Genomic DNA, 16,410 nt, shown 5'->3' on the forward strand with positions numbered 1-16,410 from the left:
TTAGGCTGGTTTCTGCAGTAAAAGTCTTTGATACACATGAATTTGTGGGAGTTTGCGTGTGCATATGTACTCATGCAATTATCTCTGCTTGCCACTTGACTTTCGGTTAATTGCAATCAAAATCTGAGAGATGAAGAAAGATCTCAAAAGGAAGAAATCCTGCTAAGGTTCCTACTGAGAAGGTGACTTCACAGTAAGTTTATCCCTGCTGGACATGGGGGATCTTCTTGGGAATTCTACCTTGAGTCACAAACCAATAGGACACCAGGCATCCTTGGTTCCACTGCTCACAGATTTATGTGTGCTCACCACTGCTCCTCTGTGCTGCCACAACTTTCTGCTGCCACCAGGATATTTGCTTTGCTCATACTGATCTGGGAGACCTTTTACATTTTTCATTTACATTTATTTAAAGAAGATAGCAATTCCAAAGGAAACCCCATTTGAACCAGACTTCATATTTAGAGCTATGTCACTTTTAAAGACAGGGCAGATCAGGGGTACCTGTGTAGTCACGGTGGCGTATAGTTCTTTCTGAAAAGTGTTTTTCCATACAAATCTTTTGAGTAGACTCTCTCCTGGCTTACTCCTACTGATGTTCTTAGTTAAGATGAGAGCATTCATATTTGTATGTTTTTGTGGTGTAACACATCCAACAACATTGAGTCAGGGTAGGCATCCCAGTCTTACCACCACTGCCTAAGGAAATAGGAACTGAGCCAATATCTCGGTGCACCATTCCAAGGCCAGTGTTGATGTAGACAGTAAGATACTTGAAAAGCTCCAGGAATGTGTACAATATCTTTTAGTATTCCAGAGTTTATCTGGGTGGAATTGTCTACAGAGAAATAAAATGCATAAAGTGATGAAAGGTGGAGGAATTTTAATTCAAATGATTACAATAAAAAATCTGTTCAGCGTGGTTTTTGTAAATGGCATAAGAAACCAATCTATTCTCCAGCAAGACAAGGCAGCTTAGCTACTTCATTTGATTATTAGGGCATCTTAGCAAATACTCCTGAGTCCACATAATGACTACTCCCGTATGCTCCTAAGGGTTGTGTGGTCTCTTCTCTCAGTCTGCACACTCCAAGGTTAGCTTTACACAGAGAAAATCAAGATTGCAAAAGCATTCCTCAACAGGAGACATTTCCCTTTTGGTCCTCAGTTCCTCATTGTATTTCCCACCCACTTAACCACAACATTCATTTTTATAAACCAAACTGTCAAAAGCATGCCTGCACCACCCTTTTGCATTTTTAACATGCATTAAATAGAAGAAAACTGTCCTATGCTATTCCAGCTTCAAATCTCTGCATTTACATCCCTATTCAAATAAATTATCATCATGGTTAAGGGTGGAGGATGTATTTAATGGCTACTGTGCCAAGTGGTCATGAGTTACCCAAATTACCTTTAAGCCCAAGTGCATGTGGACACTGGAAATTGTCTAGCAAAGCTGCACTGTGTTCTTCAAAGTTTTCGTTCCCCTTCACTTTTTGACATGCCATAAGTTTCTCAATTTTGCAGCAGCAGAAGAGCTGAATGGATATTAGCAGCAGCAGGAGGAAAGCAGAGGAGTCCTTGACCTTTACTCAGGATGCATCTTCATAAAAATGTAAGACTTAGAGCTATCACATAGTTTAGTATAGCCTGAAAGCTTTCTCACAGTCTTGGGGCCAAAATGCCATACCTGCTTCATGTCCACCTTTTGCCAAAATCCAGGAGCCCATCTCTACCCAGGAAAGCATTCAAACTGACATTCACTGACGGGCAAATGGCCACTTCCCACTGGAGAGATTTCTGCATCACAGTTTCTGAAAGCTGTCCCTAGACTCAGCAGTGGGGCTTAGCTTCATTTAGGTAATAAATTACATCATCTTTAGAAAGCCAACATTAAAATATTTGCAAAATATGAAAATCACTCTCTCAAGGTAGAATTGGAGCAAAGTACTTGACAAGAGTTTAACATGACATTAAATAACTCATGAAGGGGTTATTTTAAAGGAGACACTGTTTTTTGTGCATCAGAACCATATGCCTCTACATAAGATCACAAGTCAAGATTTCCACCATTATGCTTAAACTGCATTTCTTGCATAATAGAGAATTTCTGAGACATCCCTGAGCAGACTGGTCTTTCAGAGGAATGAATATGTGGTATTATGCTGCTGTTGTTTCCCATCAATGAACTGGGCAGAATCTGAATAAAAGGAGAGTGGAGAGAGAAGAAGCAGTGTTGACCTGCCTGGCAAAATGTGAGGGTGGCATTACTGTACAGCAACCTTTGGGGAAGGCTCTCCTCTTCCTTTAACCGTATTCAAGCAGTAGTAAGATACACTGGAGATTGGACTGCTGGGTTATGTAGAAAGTTACACTGGTATTCATGATTGTTCCCAAAAACTTAAAGGCTAAAATCTACAGAGCCGATATTTTAGGTCAGATTATTGTCCCTGTATCTAACAGATTCACTTAGCTGTTTTTTTCAGTCTACAATGATCACATTTCTGTGAAGAAAGCAAAGCATCTTCAGGATTCTGTCAAAGAAGAGCTGCAAAACCAGCAACCACTGTATCTCTGCTAAAAGAAAACATAGTTTTGCAAACACTAGCAATGCAATGGAAAGATTGTTTTTTTACAGCTCCTTCCCTGTGTCCTTGGAACATTTCTACCTGTCAAATGCTTTTCCAAACAGTTCTTTAGGACCTTCATGAGACATTTGAAGACATACTTCTGAATTTGTAAAATTTACAGGATTCAGACTAAGTGCCAGTCAAAAATTATCATTGTAAATCACAGAGACTTAGGTCCATTCTCTTATTTCTTTTTTTGATTGAACAGAAACCAGATGGAGCTCTGTTCTCTTACATGTTCCTGCAAGCTTCATACTGGCAACAGGGTTTTGGCAGAAGTTTTATAAATAAACATATATTTCTACATGATAATGTGATAGGAAAAGGACTTGAAATGGTCCTTGGTAGAATTTGCTAGTACCTTTAAAGGATGAAATCCTCAAAATTCACCTCAATGTGAGGTGATTTATCTATTTTGTCAGTGAATTTCTCCAATTAGCTACACTCATGTTTCTGTGTGTGCCAAGTATTGCACCAGAAACGGCCACTATTTTGGAAACTTGGGGCCTGGGTAGAGTTGTTATGAAAGTGTTTGCATCTAAGGTTTGCATTATTATCTGCATTAACTACAAACTGATCTTAGAGCTAATATCTTGGTTGTGTATATTTACATGAAAGTCTAGTGAGTTGATACCTTCCACAGGTCTCTTCACATGTCCAGTCTGATAAATGTATTTAAGACACTTTAGTAGTGGTGAGAAACCTTTGAAAACAGGGAGAATAGCTATGGCATATTTTTTTTTTTTAATTTATTTTAACTTTAGAAATGGAAGTGTTCAAGGCCAGGTTGGTTGGGGTTTTGAGGAACCTGTTCTAGTGGAAGGTGTCTTTGCCCTTGACAGGTGGCTGGAACAAGATGAAGTTTAAGGTCCGGTCCAACTCAAACCATTCTAGGATTCTCTGATACTACGATTTATTTAAAAAATATCAACTTAAGAAATATCAAGTGGCTTACCCAGAAGGGCCTAATCACTAGAAAATAGCCCAGTAAGAGAGAATACACGGTTCCAAAGCACTTTTTATGGAGGAAAGAGCTGAGGATGTATCAGCTATACTTTAAACAGAGGGATATTGAAGGCTCTGCCTTCTCTAGCTGGGTTTTAAATGCAAGTTGACACAGATACTGCAGTCTTTCAGATGAGCAACATGAGTGCTGACTGGACCAAGCCTTTCAGGGGAGGTAGTCAGAGGAAAATTCAATTTGTGAATCCCAGCAGAGAATGAAATAGGAGCCGTACCCCTGAGCGAGCCATGACTGATGATTTTGAGCAAGTTGACAAGTAGACATTTAAGTGAGTGTTATTAACATCAGAAGAAAGGTATCCTGCATTCTTTTGGTGAACAAATTGGAGTAGCTGAGCAGGGGCTCTGAGATTTTAAAACTTGGACTTGTCCAATTCTTTTGACTAAAATTAAATGGTCGCCTGATGAAAAATGGGTTTTCACGAGTCCTCTACACAAATGGGACAAATGTTTGTTAATGATTTCAACTGACTGCAGTGATTTATTTCCTATAGACAGATGGATCTGCATTCAGTTTTCAAAGTTAGTTTCTCTGTTCTACATTCATATTTTAACACTAGTGAAAAAAATAAAAATTTTGTCAAAACAAACTTCTCATTTCTTGATTACCTACAGGAGGGCAGAAGAGTTGCCTTAAGCACTGCATTAGTGACAAAACAATGCAGTTTTTTAAAGGTGTTTTAGCTGCCATGTTTCTCCTTTTGTTTGATTCCTGGTAGTCCTAACTACTAAGCCTTACTGCTGCTTTAACTTGATCAGATTTTGTCTTTTATTTCATTAATAATTCTTTTACTGAAGGCTTTCACCTTGTGAACTGCCTAAGTTTGGTATTTAATAAAAACAGAAGAACTAACTAAATCACTTGCATTAATGCACTAGTGCTAATTTTTGGCGGAAAAATTACATATTCATATTTTTGGCAGCATCAGTGTTTCATTCAGTTTACCTGATAAAAAAATTAATGAAGAAAAATACCTTAGGTTTTGTGACTCTGCTTTTGAAGATGAATTTTGAAGATATTATTTGATTTGAAACAATTTATTAAGTCTTCAGAAATAATAACCAAATTAAATAAAGACAATATTATTTTTTTATTCCTAATGGTTTGAATATCTTTCTGACTGCAATGCAAAATAATAACTGGTATATGGCATAACTTATAATCCATAATTGCTTATAGGCTCACTCTATAAAAATATGCCTCCATGTATGTGGACGTGCATGTGTGTTTGTGTAGATGAATGCACAAGTGTGCATGTATAAATTGAGAGATGTTCCAAATGATCATTCTAAGTTTTGGAATCCTGGTTGGTGACATTTCAAATTTAATAAATATAAAAACACTTTTCCAATATAGACTTCATTTAGAGGATTGTCTGCATGAATGAGAAATAGAGTAAACTGTGTTGAGGGTTAATGAAGACTCATGGCATTTCTTAAAGACCCAGGAGAACTTGCATCATGGGCATGGGCTGCAGAGACACGTGGGGACCTCCCTCAGTGCTACCCTAGCCCTGGTACAGGACATGATGACATCCCAGAACTAAGCCCTGGCAAGAGGTTGTTATATTTCTTGACAGACACTACCACTGGCTTTATTCTACTTCTCAAAAAGAGCTTGTGATGTACCAGCACTACATGGAGGTGGCCACTGGTCTGCTCCAGACCAGAATTTCCTGCATTCCTCTCTGCTGCTCTGACTGTCTCAGCCAAAGGAACAATCTGCAGTTAGTCCAGTAAGAATTTACCTGTGAACACAGTCATATCACCTCAGAAGAGCATTTTTTTCCTCTTTCTCCAGAGAAATAGAGATGTAAGAACTTGGGCTGGTTTGTTTACTTCCTCTGGGTGGCAGCTGTGCCAGTAAATCCTCAGCACCTTCCTGCCCTCAAAAGACCCCCATGTCCCTGATCTCCTGATGACCTGCCCAGACTTCTTATGGTCAATGTGAGCAGGCCTGGGTAACAAGTCTGTGCCAACGTGGTTCTTGTAAGAAAGGCTGATGAGAAGGGATAATAAAACCATAATACAACTATTCATGTCTGATCATCCTCATTAGATGGATTTACTTCATAAAGTTATATCATCAGCTCCCTGCAAAACAATCTCTTATCTTTTTCAGCAGCTTTTGCTGATAGGACTGCCACCAGCTCATTAGGAGATATCTCACACCTGCTTATGAAATCGGCAAAAAAATTTTGTCCTCATCATTATACAGTATCTTTTTATTGAAAACTCTGACGCTTAGAGAAATTCAAACCCTAAGTCTGGTTTGCCTATTGTTGAAGGCAAAGCAGACTTGACTTGGCGAAAATGTTACTGTTAATCAAAAACTGAGTAGCATAGTGAGAAAGAAAACCAAACTAAAAACACCCTCCCCACTCCTTTTTCCAGGCTCTCACACTCTGATGCAAGCAGACCTGCACCCAGGATCAAAAAGATTACTAAAGAGCCACGACAGAAAAACCCTTCTAGTGTCACCTAAGCATGAGGGATGGCTGGAGCCTCCTCATGGAGGTCTGGCTGCCCCACCAAGCAGGTCAATGACAAGCCCTTTGCCTGCACAATTTGAGTCTGCATGATGTCAGAAAAGACAAATGTCAAAGGGAATCTCTCTTCCAAGATGCTGTGAAGACAAAGACAGCAGGGGAAGTATAGTGCAACCTCCCCATCCACTCCTTTTACACTGTGGAAGCTTCAAAAGGTGCATCTTACAGTGAAGGAAAACAGCATGAGAGTACCTCTGACAGGAGCTTGTAAAGAGGAGGATCAGCTTCAGCTCACATTTCCATCCAAGACACTCAAACAGCTCCAGTCCCTGTTATTCCTCCCCTCCCAAAGGCTGAATCTGCAGTGCTTCACTGCTGTGGGGTGAATGCCCATCCATGACAGAGATCTCCCAGCCTGTCTGCAAGCATCACCTCAGAGACACACCGGCCTGTCTCATTTTGATGGATGCTTTTGTAACCACTAAAGACATCTCTGGCTTGTTTTTGAATTGCAGAGCAATACCAGAGTGATGGACACAGAGAAATGGCACTGGCTTGGCAAACTCTGATCGACAGCTGGTTCACAGTACTTCAGAACAGACTGCAATATTGTTTTGGAGTGCTTCCCTTTAGCTGCTAAACCGAGGCATGAAAGGGAGAAAAACTGCATGAACACTGTGAAAAATGATAGCAGGAAGAGCTTCTAATACTCAGTGGTTTTGACACTTACAGTTCTGTTTTCAGCAGTTTGCTTAAGACACCTTTCTCTACTTTCTTGTCTTTAGGAAAACAAAGATGTGGGAGGCCCAAGACTGGAATACAATTTTCTTACAGGAGATGAAGATGTAAACAGCTGCAAATTTTTTGCTTTTGTTTATTATTGCTATTTTTGATCTCAAAAGTTTTTATGAATGGAACAAAGAGACCCAAATCTTCTTTTGTATAATTCATGAACACAGCTTGTGATTTAACTGCTGATATTTTTTTAATGTGTTCTTGGCTTTTTTCTGGCATGTGAGTGAAAGAGAAATTGCACATATGACATAAGCAGAGCTTTCTCTTTGCTCTTTATGCTTGTAATGCTGTTAGCTAGATTTGCAGGCTTTGACTTGGGAAGATTCATTGCTGGCAGAGCAGTGAGGTCTGGACAGTTGGCAGGTCAAAACATTTATTAGTGCGATTGTGCAGAAAAGTTTGGCTCCATGGTAGAGAAGATCCCTCTGAAATAAATATGGAGCCTGGGAAATTAATTATTAAGGAGGATGTTGCAAAAACATACATCAATACTGTTCAATATGTGGTTGGAAGGTAATTGAAAAAAATTATGTAGACTCTGACTTAAAAGGAGAGGGAGTCTGATGAACACACACTATAATTTCTGACAGCACCGTCTGTCTGCTGAACCTGTCAGAGTCCAAAGCAGCACTGGAAAAAGGCCAAGCCCAGTCTCCAAGGCAGGGCTCAAGCATGAAGGAGACTGCCAGAGAGCTTTGGTTATTTCTCACTTCTTTCCTATGTTACTTTCACTTCACTTGTAGGAGGGCATGTTTCATTGAAGCATTTTAATCCCTCTTTCTATTTAAAAAGTATTTAATATTCTCCTAAATTTATGTTCCATTAAACTCTGTATATGAGCCTTTCACAGAGGTGCATGAGGGAGCTGATCACTGTGTTCATTTCCACATATTAGTTACAGAGCTGCCTACAGCTGCTTAAATTTCACCACCACTTAAAAATCCTTTGAACCATATTATAGTCATGGAGTGGGTTATGTCTTTTTTTCTTCTTTTTTTTTTTAACAAAACTGTCTGATACTAAACACACATTGCTTGATTTAAATTAACATTAGAGAAGATTTATGTAATCCAGTTCAGGATACACATACACATCCAAGCCAATATTTTCTCTCACATATATATATAGAACTAAGTCTGTATTAATCTCAAATTAAAATAGAATGGTGATACTAATTTTGATTGCATTGTTACTTGGCTGGCTTTGACCATTTCTTTCTTTCTTTCTCTTAACTCTCCTTCTTTCCTTTTCTTTCTTTTCTTCTTTCTTTCTTTCTTTTTCTTCCTCTTTCTTTTCTTTACTTCTTTTCTTTTCTTTCTGAAAGCACCAACAAATAAGTCCTAAATCTCCTCTATAGTAAAATGGTTTTTTTGGAGCTACTTAGTCATTCTACCAGTCTTTTCCACCTCCAAGGGAACTGAAAACAGAATTCCTCTTATGAAAAAGATTAAATAGCTCCAGAAGACAAAGCACACCTTTTCCCAGGAGCCTCACAGTTACTTCAATGCAGTTTAATACATCCCTTCTATAAAGGCTGTTAAATGTGAACCTGCAGAATGTTCTGATCTTAACTTTTTCTCTGCTGGACACTTCTTTTTATGACTGAGGTGGGGAGAGAGGCTATTCTTGCTCTCTCTCTTTTCACTAATATACCATAAGTGGTATAGTAGTACAGCAAACTACTTTTTTAAACTTAAGGTGTCTTTGCAATCTACTCAGAAATCATATTTCCCAAGTCTTGACTTTCATCTACTTTTTCAACTCTGGACTGCAGGAAAAAAGTGAATTTTTTGCACAGTCATTCTGTTTGGCATTTCAGCAGGCTTGGGTTTACTGTGATCACTTAAAAAAATTTCTAAATAGGTCTGTGAGAATCTAGGAAGTACTCAGAGAAAGCATCTTTCTAAGCATGCAACAAATTATGTGTTTAATGAGTGCAGCTAATACTTAGCAATTTAGCATATTGTTCTGATTTTGTTAGCTTCACCACTGTTTTCACAGGAAGCTGGCTTTGAAAAAAAATGACCAAAAAAAAGAGTAGTAATACCTATTACTGGAAATAAAGTCTGGAGGTGTATCTCCTGCTCAATTTTCTTTGGCATATTTAGGGTTCAGAGTTCCTTTAACTTGGCAAGCCTGGGCAAGGAACACTTACCCATGTGCATGCAGTACATTCACTCCCATATAATTACTTTTTGTTAATGCTCTGAAATTATTTTCTTTCATTTTAACATAGTCTCCAGTCCTGCAGACATCCAAGCACATGAATAACAGACTCCTAACTTCAATCAGATTACAACTGGGAATAAAGTACTTAGCCATGTGCAGCATCTGGTTGCAGAATTAAAATCATTCATCTCTTCGGTCTTCCTAGGAAGCTACAGAATGAGATATGTGCATGTGGACTATGGGGCTCATGCAATGGGGCTGCTTTATCTAAGATGAGCAAAAAAAGTTTTTGGAACTCATAAGGCAATCCACACAGCTAATCCAGCAGCTCCTGCAGAAAGTAAATCAGCTCCAACAATCACACCATTCAAGCACTGTGGCATTTAGAGGAGGAAATACAGTCTGTATAGGGAGTTCATTAACAGTCCAGGCTAAAAGGAGGTGTGAGCCTATGTGTTTCATCAAAATCAAGGACTTTTCTTTAATATCACCTTAAAAAATCCATTGCATCTGATATTTGAGAGAGGACAGCATCTTGCAAGACCACTATTCATTGAACTTTACTCAAGTATCTTGAAAAGAACTTTGATTCCTTTGATGTCTACAAGTTTCATTAACGTATACATAGGCTCAGAACAGTGCATGATGTTAAAAACTTCAGTGTAATATGTCACACTTGAACCTAAATTCCTCATGAATTATCTCAAGTATTTTTCTACGTCTACACACATTTATAGTATGTATTTTCAGCAGTAAAGGAATTTTCCAGTATTTTGCTAAATACATTAAAAGCTTATTTTTAAATTTGTAAAAACATTTAAAAATTTTAAAAAAGAACCTATATTTGAGCTGTTATTAGAAGAGGTAATGAACTTAATATGCTATAAAATAAAGGAAAATAAAGGAGTTTTCTGAGTGGTTCTGAATGTTGTTTTTAGTGTGTTATCATTAATGTATTAAAACATGTACAAAAATGCATTAAAGGATCAGGAATATTTTCCTGCAGGTACTTAGAACCTAATAAATAATGAATGTGATGATTAACTACATGGGCAGAAGTACAGAGCATTACCAAGAAAAACCTGCATAAAATCTGCCCTTTGAATGGATGTGCACCGTTGTTTTTAATACTTAAAAGCCCACTTGAATATACTCAGTTGTGTGTGAAGAGAAAACAAAAGAAGCAAGCGTGCTTGAATTAATATTATATTTTCAAATGAAACATTTAAATATTGCCAAGAGCAGCGCGGGTGTCTGGAAGGGCAGCGGAGCGAGCCGTGCGGAGCGCGGCGCCATCCGTCCCTCAGCGCTGCTTGAGCAGCCACAGAGGTTTGTGCAGGTCCAGGGAGCTGAAGTACGACCACCACCACGGCTTCTCCCTGCCTGCCGCGGACCCTCCGCGAGCCTCGGCCTGCCTGTGCTGGGCGTGAGGGTCAAAAAGTTCCAGCGGGTCCTGAGGGTCGTAGGCGTCCTCCATGGAGCGCCGGAGCAGCTTGCTGGGCCAGGCCTCAGCAGGCCGCAGCACGAAATCCACACGGCCGGCCTGCTTCATCCTGGTGGGGATGGTGACCCTCTTCATCACCCGGCTGTAGCCCGGCGCCTGGGCGCTGATGATGAACGTCCCTGGAGGCAGGAGCCGCCAGTAGTCGCCATCAGCAGCTTGGGAAAGGGACAGGCACAACAAAACCAAGATCAGTTTTTCACCTCACAGCCCCTGTAGCTGCACGCACTACCTCAGATGGTAGCTAAGGGGTGGGCCATGGAAGCAGCTCAGATTTTGGAAACTGTTTGAAGGCAAATACTGGATAACATAAAAGAGACTTTGCCTGTGAAAAGTTGGCCCTTGGCAGTTAATGGAGTAAAATTCACATACAAAATGTCACTACCTGCTGTTTCTGTATCACAGGGAAGAGATGCTTTCCTTCATGCTGCTTTTCTCAAGGGTACAAGGAATAACTCCCATAGAAATCAATTTAAAACTAAGTGAAACTTAAGAAAACTTGGCCCTTGGGAAGTAATGGAGTAAAAATCACATACAAAATGTCCCTACCTGCTGTTTCTGTATCACAGCGAAAAGACACTTTCCTTCATGCTGCTTTTCCCAAGGGAACAATGAATAACTCCCAAAGAAATCAATTTAAAACTAAGTGAAACTTAAGAAAGCAAAATCAGAGTCCAGGCTGCAATATATACACATATATATATTTAGAATGTCTGAGGAGCTAAGAAATCCCTCTTTTAATTAAATTACATTCAATTCCTTTGCAGACATTCTTGCATGTAAGACTATGTATGGACTTGGAGCTGCAGCTGGTATAAATTGCCATTAGTGTAAAACAGGTGTAAATTTCCTCCAGCTGAAGGTTAGACACTGCAGGCAAAAGCAGGGAACTTTAAAACTGAAAAATTTATTCCTCATTTTATATTTCCTTTATTTTGAATGGCAAGTCTCTTAGCTCAGTTAGTGTTGCATTTAATACTAGTTTCTCATGGAATTTCTTAGTTCTTTTTAACACTAAAATCAAAAAATTTTTTAACCATATGACATTTTTAACCCCACCTAACTCAGAGCAAATACCCTCTTTCCTACAGTGTAAACATATTTTTCTTTAATTCTTAATCTTTTAAAGGTCCACTGCCAATGGGAAGCCATTGTCTGGGAAGAAGTTTGAAAAAGACTCTAATTCATGCCAGAGTCTCCCACCAGCCTCAATAATCTTCATCATCTCCACTATTGTATCCCCTCTAGTACTGGTTTTTTTGAAAGCTGGAAAACATCCACTACATTATAAGCCATTCTGGCTTTCCAAATTGATTCAACAACGATCATTAGACCAAAATGTAACCATTCATATCTTCTATTTTGCACTTCTATGGCCTACCCTGTTCTCACTGAAATCAATAATAAAAAGAAAGCATTGATTTCAGTGACAGCCTAAGAGCTCAGAACTTTATGACTGTGAAAAATAACAGTTGTATATGCCCCAATATATGTTTATCAGCTGGTGACAAGTATAAAGTGGACATAATGCAATGTTCTAATAATAATAGTTCCAAAAATTGCACATATTTATGTGTTTCCACATGAACAGGAGAAGTTGTGGACCCTTCAATTTCTGCAATTATTCTAGTTGTGAAAATCAGAGGGGATTCTACTGCACTACCCACAACATGTTCACAATATCTCAACTAACTTATTCCATCAAGGTTCCATATCTCCACATGCTGAGTTACAACCCCTGAGCAGAGCTGTTGCCATATTCTCCTAAATTATCTTGGGTGGACAGCAGACTGTTCCAGGTGGAATTTTTCATATGATGAGCTCCATCATCCCAGAGACAGGACAGACTTAGCAGTCAGCTTAACATGTCTTCTCTCTTGTTATTCCAGAACAGAACCCCCATCTGAGCCTTCAGTTTTCCATTAAGGTGTCATTTCTACCAAACATGGGAAGTTCTCAGTACTTTCAACTTGCCCCAGGAAAAATCTTAAACCAAAAATATTACCTGTGGTGACATCATGCTGAATGCCCCTGACTGAAATACGAGCATTTTTTATTGGGTTGCCAAACTTATCAGACACGATTCCTTTTATCCCCCGATGAACCTGGCAAAGCAAAGCAGAGTTAGATTGGAGTCACTGCAATACCACCTCCTCATCACAAGTAAACCTTTGTAGAGAGGAAGCAATTGTCAAAAAATTCACCCCATTCAGAGGCTCTCAGGAGATAATGCCCCTTCAGATCACATGGCCTATTTAGGGAGGTCCAAGGGGACTGAGGGAAAGGGAAAATGGAACCAGAGCTTTTTTAGGACAGGTATGTGGCTCTGCTTGGAGAGACCCTTCTCTGCACAAATCACTGGCACCTTGTGATGTGACCACAGTATTTAAGGACTGTTCTGAATGTCTGCCCTAGACACAGAACCACAAAGAAATGAAAAGTTAAGGCTTTCAAAACCAATCTGGTGCCCTGAACACAATGTGAAGGCATCACTTCAGGTACTTGTGACTCATCATCACTCTGCTGCCTACACTTCACTGCCTGTCAGAATGTCATGACAGCAATGTGTATGACAGCCATTTCCCCTTCTCTACAAGCACAGAACTGAGCTGCTTGAGCTGTTGAGAAATGTGCTTGGTGACAAATTAAAGAGCAATGTGATTTTTTTCATACAAGGAGGTGCACTAACAGCTATACTGGAAGTTCAATAAAATAAAACAAAACAAAAAATGTTCAAAGTATTGAAACATTAGGCCTCTTAAGGTTCTCTTTTTACAGCGTTCCAAATTTAAAATATTTTATATCTGGAAATGTATATGACCTTTTTTAAGTGAAAAATAATTCCATTTTGATTTTTTCTATAAACAGCTATGACCAACTTGGCTTCTTTACTTCCCCAATTCCTCTTTTCTCTTCTACTCACTTTCCCTTTCTCAGTATCCTTGTCACAAGAGAAGAATAGAAAAAAAGCACAAAGTATCAAAACAATGGGAAAAGCACATTTGCTTTTCTGTTGGAATATAGAGATGTTTAAAAATAATAATTAAAGTATCCAACTTTACAGTAGTTGATAATACAAAGTTTAAAAAAATAAGTCTAGTCTAGTGAGAGCAGTTTTTAATTTAAGGTGAGACTGTGTTGTCACTGCTCTTGTTAAGCAGCTGTTCCATGTACTGAATTAAGCTACTCACTGGAAAGTTTAGGAGCAACTCAATATAAGGATTTGAAAACTATCCCTTATAATGAAGCACTGAAGTTTGCTTTGCAGTACAAACTTGGGGATTTATCATATGGATAGAAAGTAAATATGGTCAGAAGAGTCATCTCGGACTCAAATTCAATTTACAGTGCAGACATACTCAAAGTTGTATGACCTCATCTAGCTTCAATACTAATTTTGCTATTATAACATGACAGGATAAAAATTACAAAACTGAAATTTCTTTCTCAATCTTGCTTTGGTTTGCTTTATTAAATGTACTATTTTTCATTTTTCCCTCAAATTGGTGTCACGTGAGTTTGGCAGGGTGTTTTGATATTGCTTTGGATGGGGAGAAGAGATCAGTGTTTAGGAAAATGAATTCTACTTCTGTGTGTTGAGCCAAGTATATTTGTACACACACCAAATAGCCTGGTATGTATCAGAATAAGAAAAGTTTGAATTGGTTATGGCAGACTTAATCCTTATCGTGGGTAATTCAGTCATCCTTATCTGCAAAGTTGTTTTGCTTACTGTCCTGCATTTACTCAAAAAGCTTTTCCAGCACAGACTTCTACAGTATCTCACACTATAAAATCTTTACATCTTGAAGACTTCAATTGTAATATATATGGATTTAACCCAGCTCCATTTGGATTCACTAAAACTCATTTTCATCAGACAGCTGTAAAACGAAATGAGTTTGGTGGTCTGTACTGCAGACTTTATTGAATGATAATACTTACCACAAGTAGCAAGAGGTTGCTTAGAAAGGCCATAAAAACACTCCTAACAATTTTAAATTACTGCATACTCCATCAAAATAAGGCATGACAGAAAGCTAATCTGCTAATGGCTGAGAGAAAGAGCAACTTCTGTTTCTGTGCTCACTTACTTATTGTCAGTGAGGTATTTGTTTTTGCTGAGCTTAAACTTATTATTAAAAATGACATTTAAGTGGCACACTTTAATGCTCAGAGACACACAGTTCTTCCTTTAGAAGATTTGGCTTTAGGTTTTTAAAAACTACTTTCATAAAAAAATCAAGATCAAACGTGTGTAAATGGCATTTCTAGCAAGATTTTAGCTGAATCTAAATTTCTTGCTGTGGGACAGTAGAGTTTGGGACACAAACATGGAATATGGAAAGGAAAATTTCAGGAAGCTCTCTGGAGAGCAGATCTTCTTGCTTTAGTCTTCAAAAGGAAAGTTGATTCATACTTTTCTGAATGTTAAGGTTTTCTCTAGTGCTAAAATTTTGCACAGTTGATGAATAATGCTCCCCAAAGCATTTGCAGATAATTCCCTTTCTCACTATTTTCAAGGCCTTTACAGTCCTCAGTCTCAAGCCCTTCTGCAGCATAGACAAAATACCACCTGTGTGTCCTGCCAGATAAACTGAGGCACTGGGGACCCTGGAGGAGTGTGGTTTTGATTCAGCATCATCTCGAGAGATAACCAGGAAAACAGCAAAGAAATTAATTTTGACAAAGAATGAAAAAGAAAAACAGAAAGCAAAAAGGTCTGTAAAAGCAGAGCAGTACCATTTCCATGTAATTCAGAAGGGCAGCTTTATTTTCATGCCATATTGTAAACAGTTCTTCCTCCAAAGGAAACTTTTCACATCCTACCTCCACGGTAACTTCAAAGCAATTTGTGTGAAGGTAATTAAAATCTGCCATACCTACAGGTTTAAAAAGAAAGAAGACAGCTTATGAACAGCCATGTAGCTTTTAGCTGGAGCTTTGCTGCTGCACCCAGCTGAATGCTGTCCCAATGGATGTCGGTTATTACACTGTAAAAAGCACTTGCAAATATATAAAAAGTGTTCAACAAATTCAGAATTCTATAGCTTGTTTCAACCATAAAAACTAATGACAATGACACTCCTTTCAGGCAAAAAAGTATAATTTTACATTATTATTCACCTGGCCAAGAAGTAGCAATACAGCAATAAAGATTGGTTAATTACAGTAACTGTATAATTGGCTGTATCAGAGGTGATTGCCAAGGGTCACCAGAACAGAAATGACCTTTTGCCATTATTATGTTCAAAACTCTTTTGGTACAAAAGACATTGGATATAATTTTGGGAAGAAAGTAAGCCAAAGAGATCTAAACCTAATTCTCACACATGCCCTAAAGCATTCCAAATGTCTAGTTTCAACATAATTATTTGGGGATCCAGCTGGGTCCTATTGGAAAACACAAGTGAAGCGCAGCTGAAAATTTATGAACACTGATATTTTATCCATGCCAGTATTGAAGGAATTCTAAAGAAAACAAAATACTATTATTGGGGAAATCAAATTAACAGCGGAAGCACAAATGATTTGGACGTTTGTCTCTGTTGTAGTTTTCCCTGAAAAAATTTATTTAAACAGATGAGGAAGCAGCACATGCATTGCCTACAAGATGGATTCAGACTCAGGAAGCTAAGGAATGAGAGCATAGCATTAAGAATTTATTTCTACATGTCAGATTTAAAAATAAAAATATTATAATATATGGTATGACAAATGTGACCCTTGCATAACTTGTTAATTTTCCTCAAGTCCCATTGGGGTTGAACGCATCCCATGTTAACGGCATAAAAACATT

General features: G+C 38.5%; 1 protein-coding gene across 1 annotated transcript in view; it reads right to left on the reverse strand.

Annotated features, from left to right (window-relative positions):
* Positions 1-10,412: 10,412 nt before the first annotated feature.
* CPZ (carboxypeptidase Z) overlaps positions 10,413-16,410 on the reverse strand; it is a 34,097-nt gene continuing 28,099 nt past the window's right edge. Inside the window, exons 9-11 of the mRNA XM_054295486.1 lie at positions 15,354-15,493; positions 12,616-12,715; positions 10,413-10,768 (exon numbers count right to left, since the gene is read on the reverse strand). Of these exons, the coding sequence (XP_054151461.1) occupies positions 10,413-10,768; positions 12,616-12,715; positions 15,354-15,493 (596 nt within the window). The remainder of the gene's footprint in view (positions 10,769-12,615; positions 12,716-15,353; positions 15,494-16,410) is intronic.

This window comes from Melozone crissalis, unplaced genomic scaffold (genome assembly GCF_028551555.1).
Source record: "Melozone crissalis strain CALT ecotype California unplaced genomic scaffold, PUWL_Pcris_2 ptg000006l_1, whole genome shotgun sequence".
Lineage (NCBI taxonomy): Eukaryota > Metazoa > Chordata > Aves > Passeriformes > Passerellidae > Melozone > Melozone crissalis.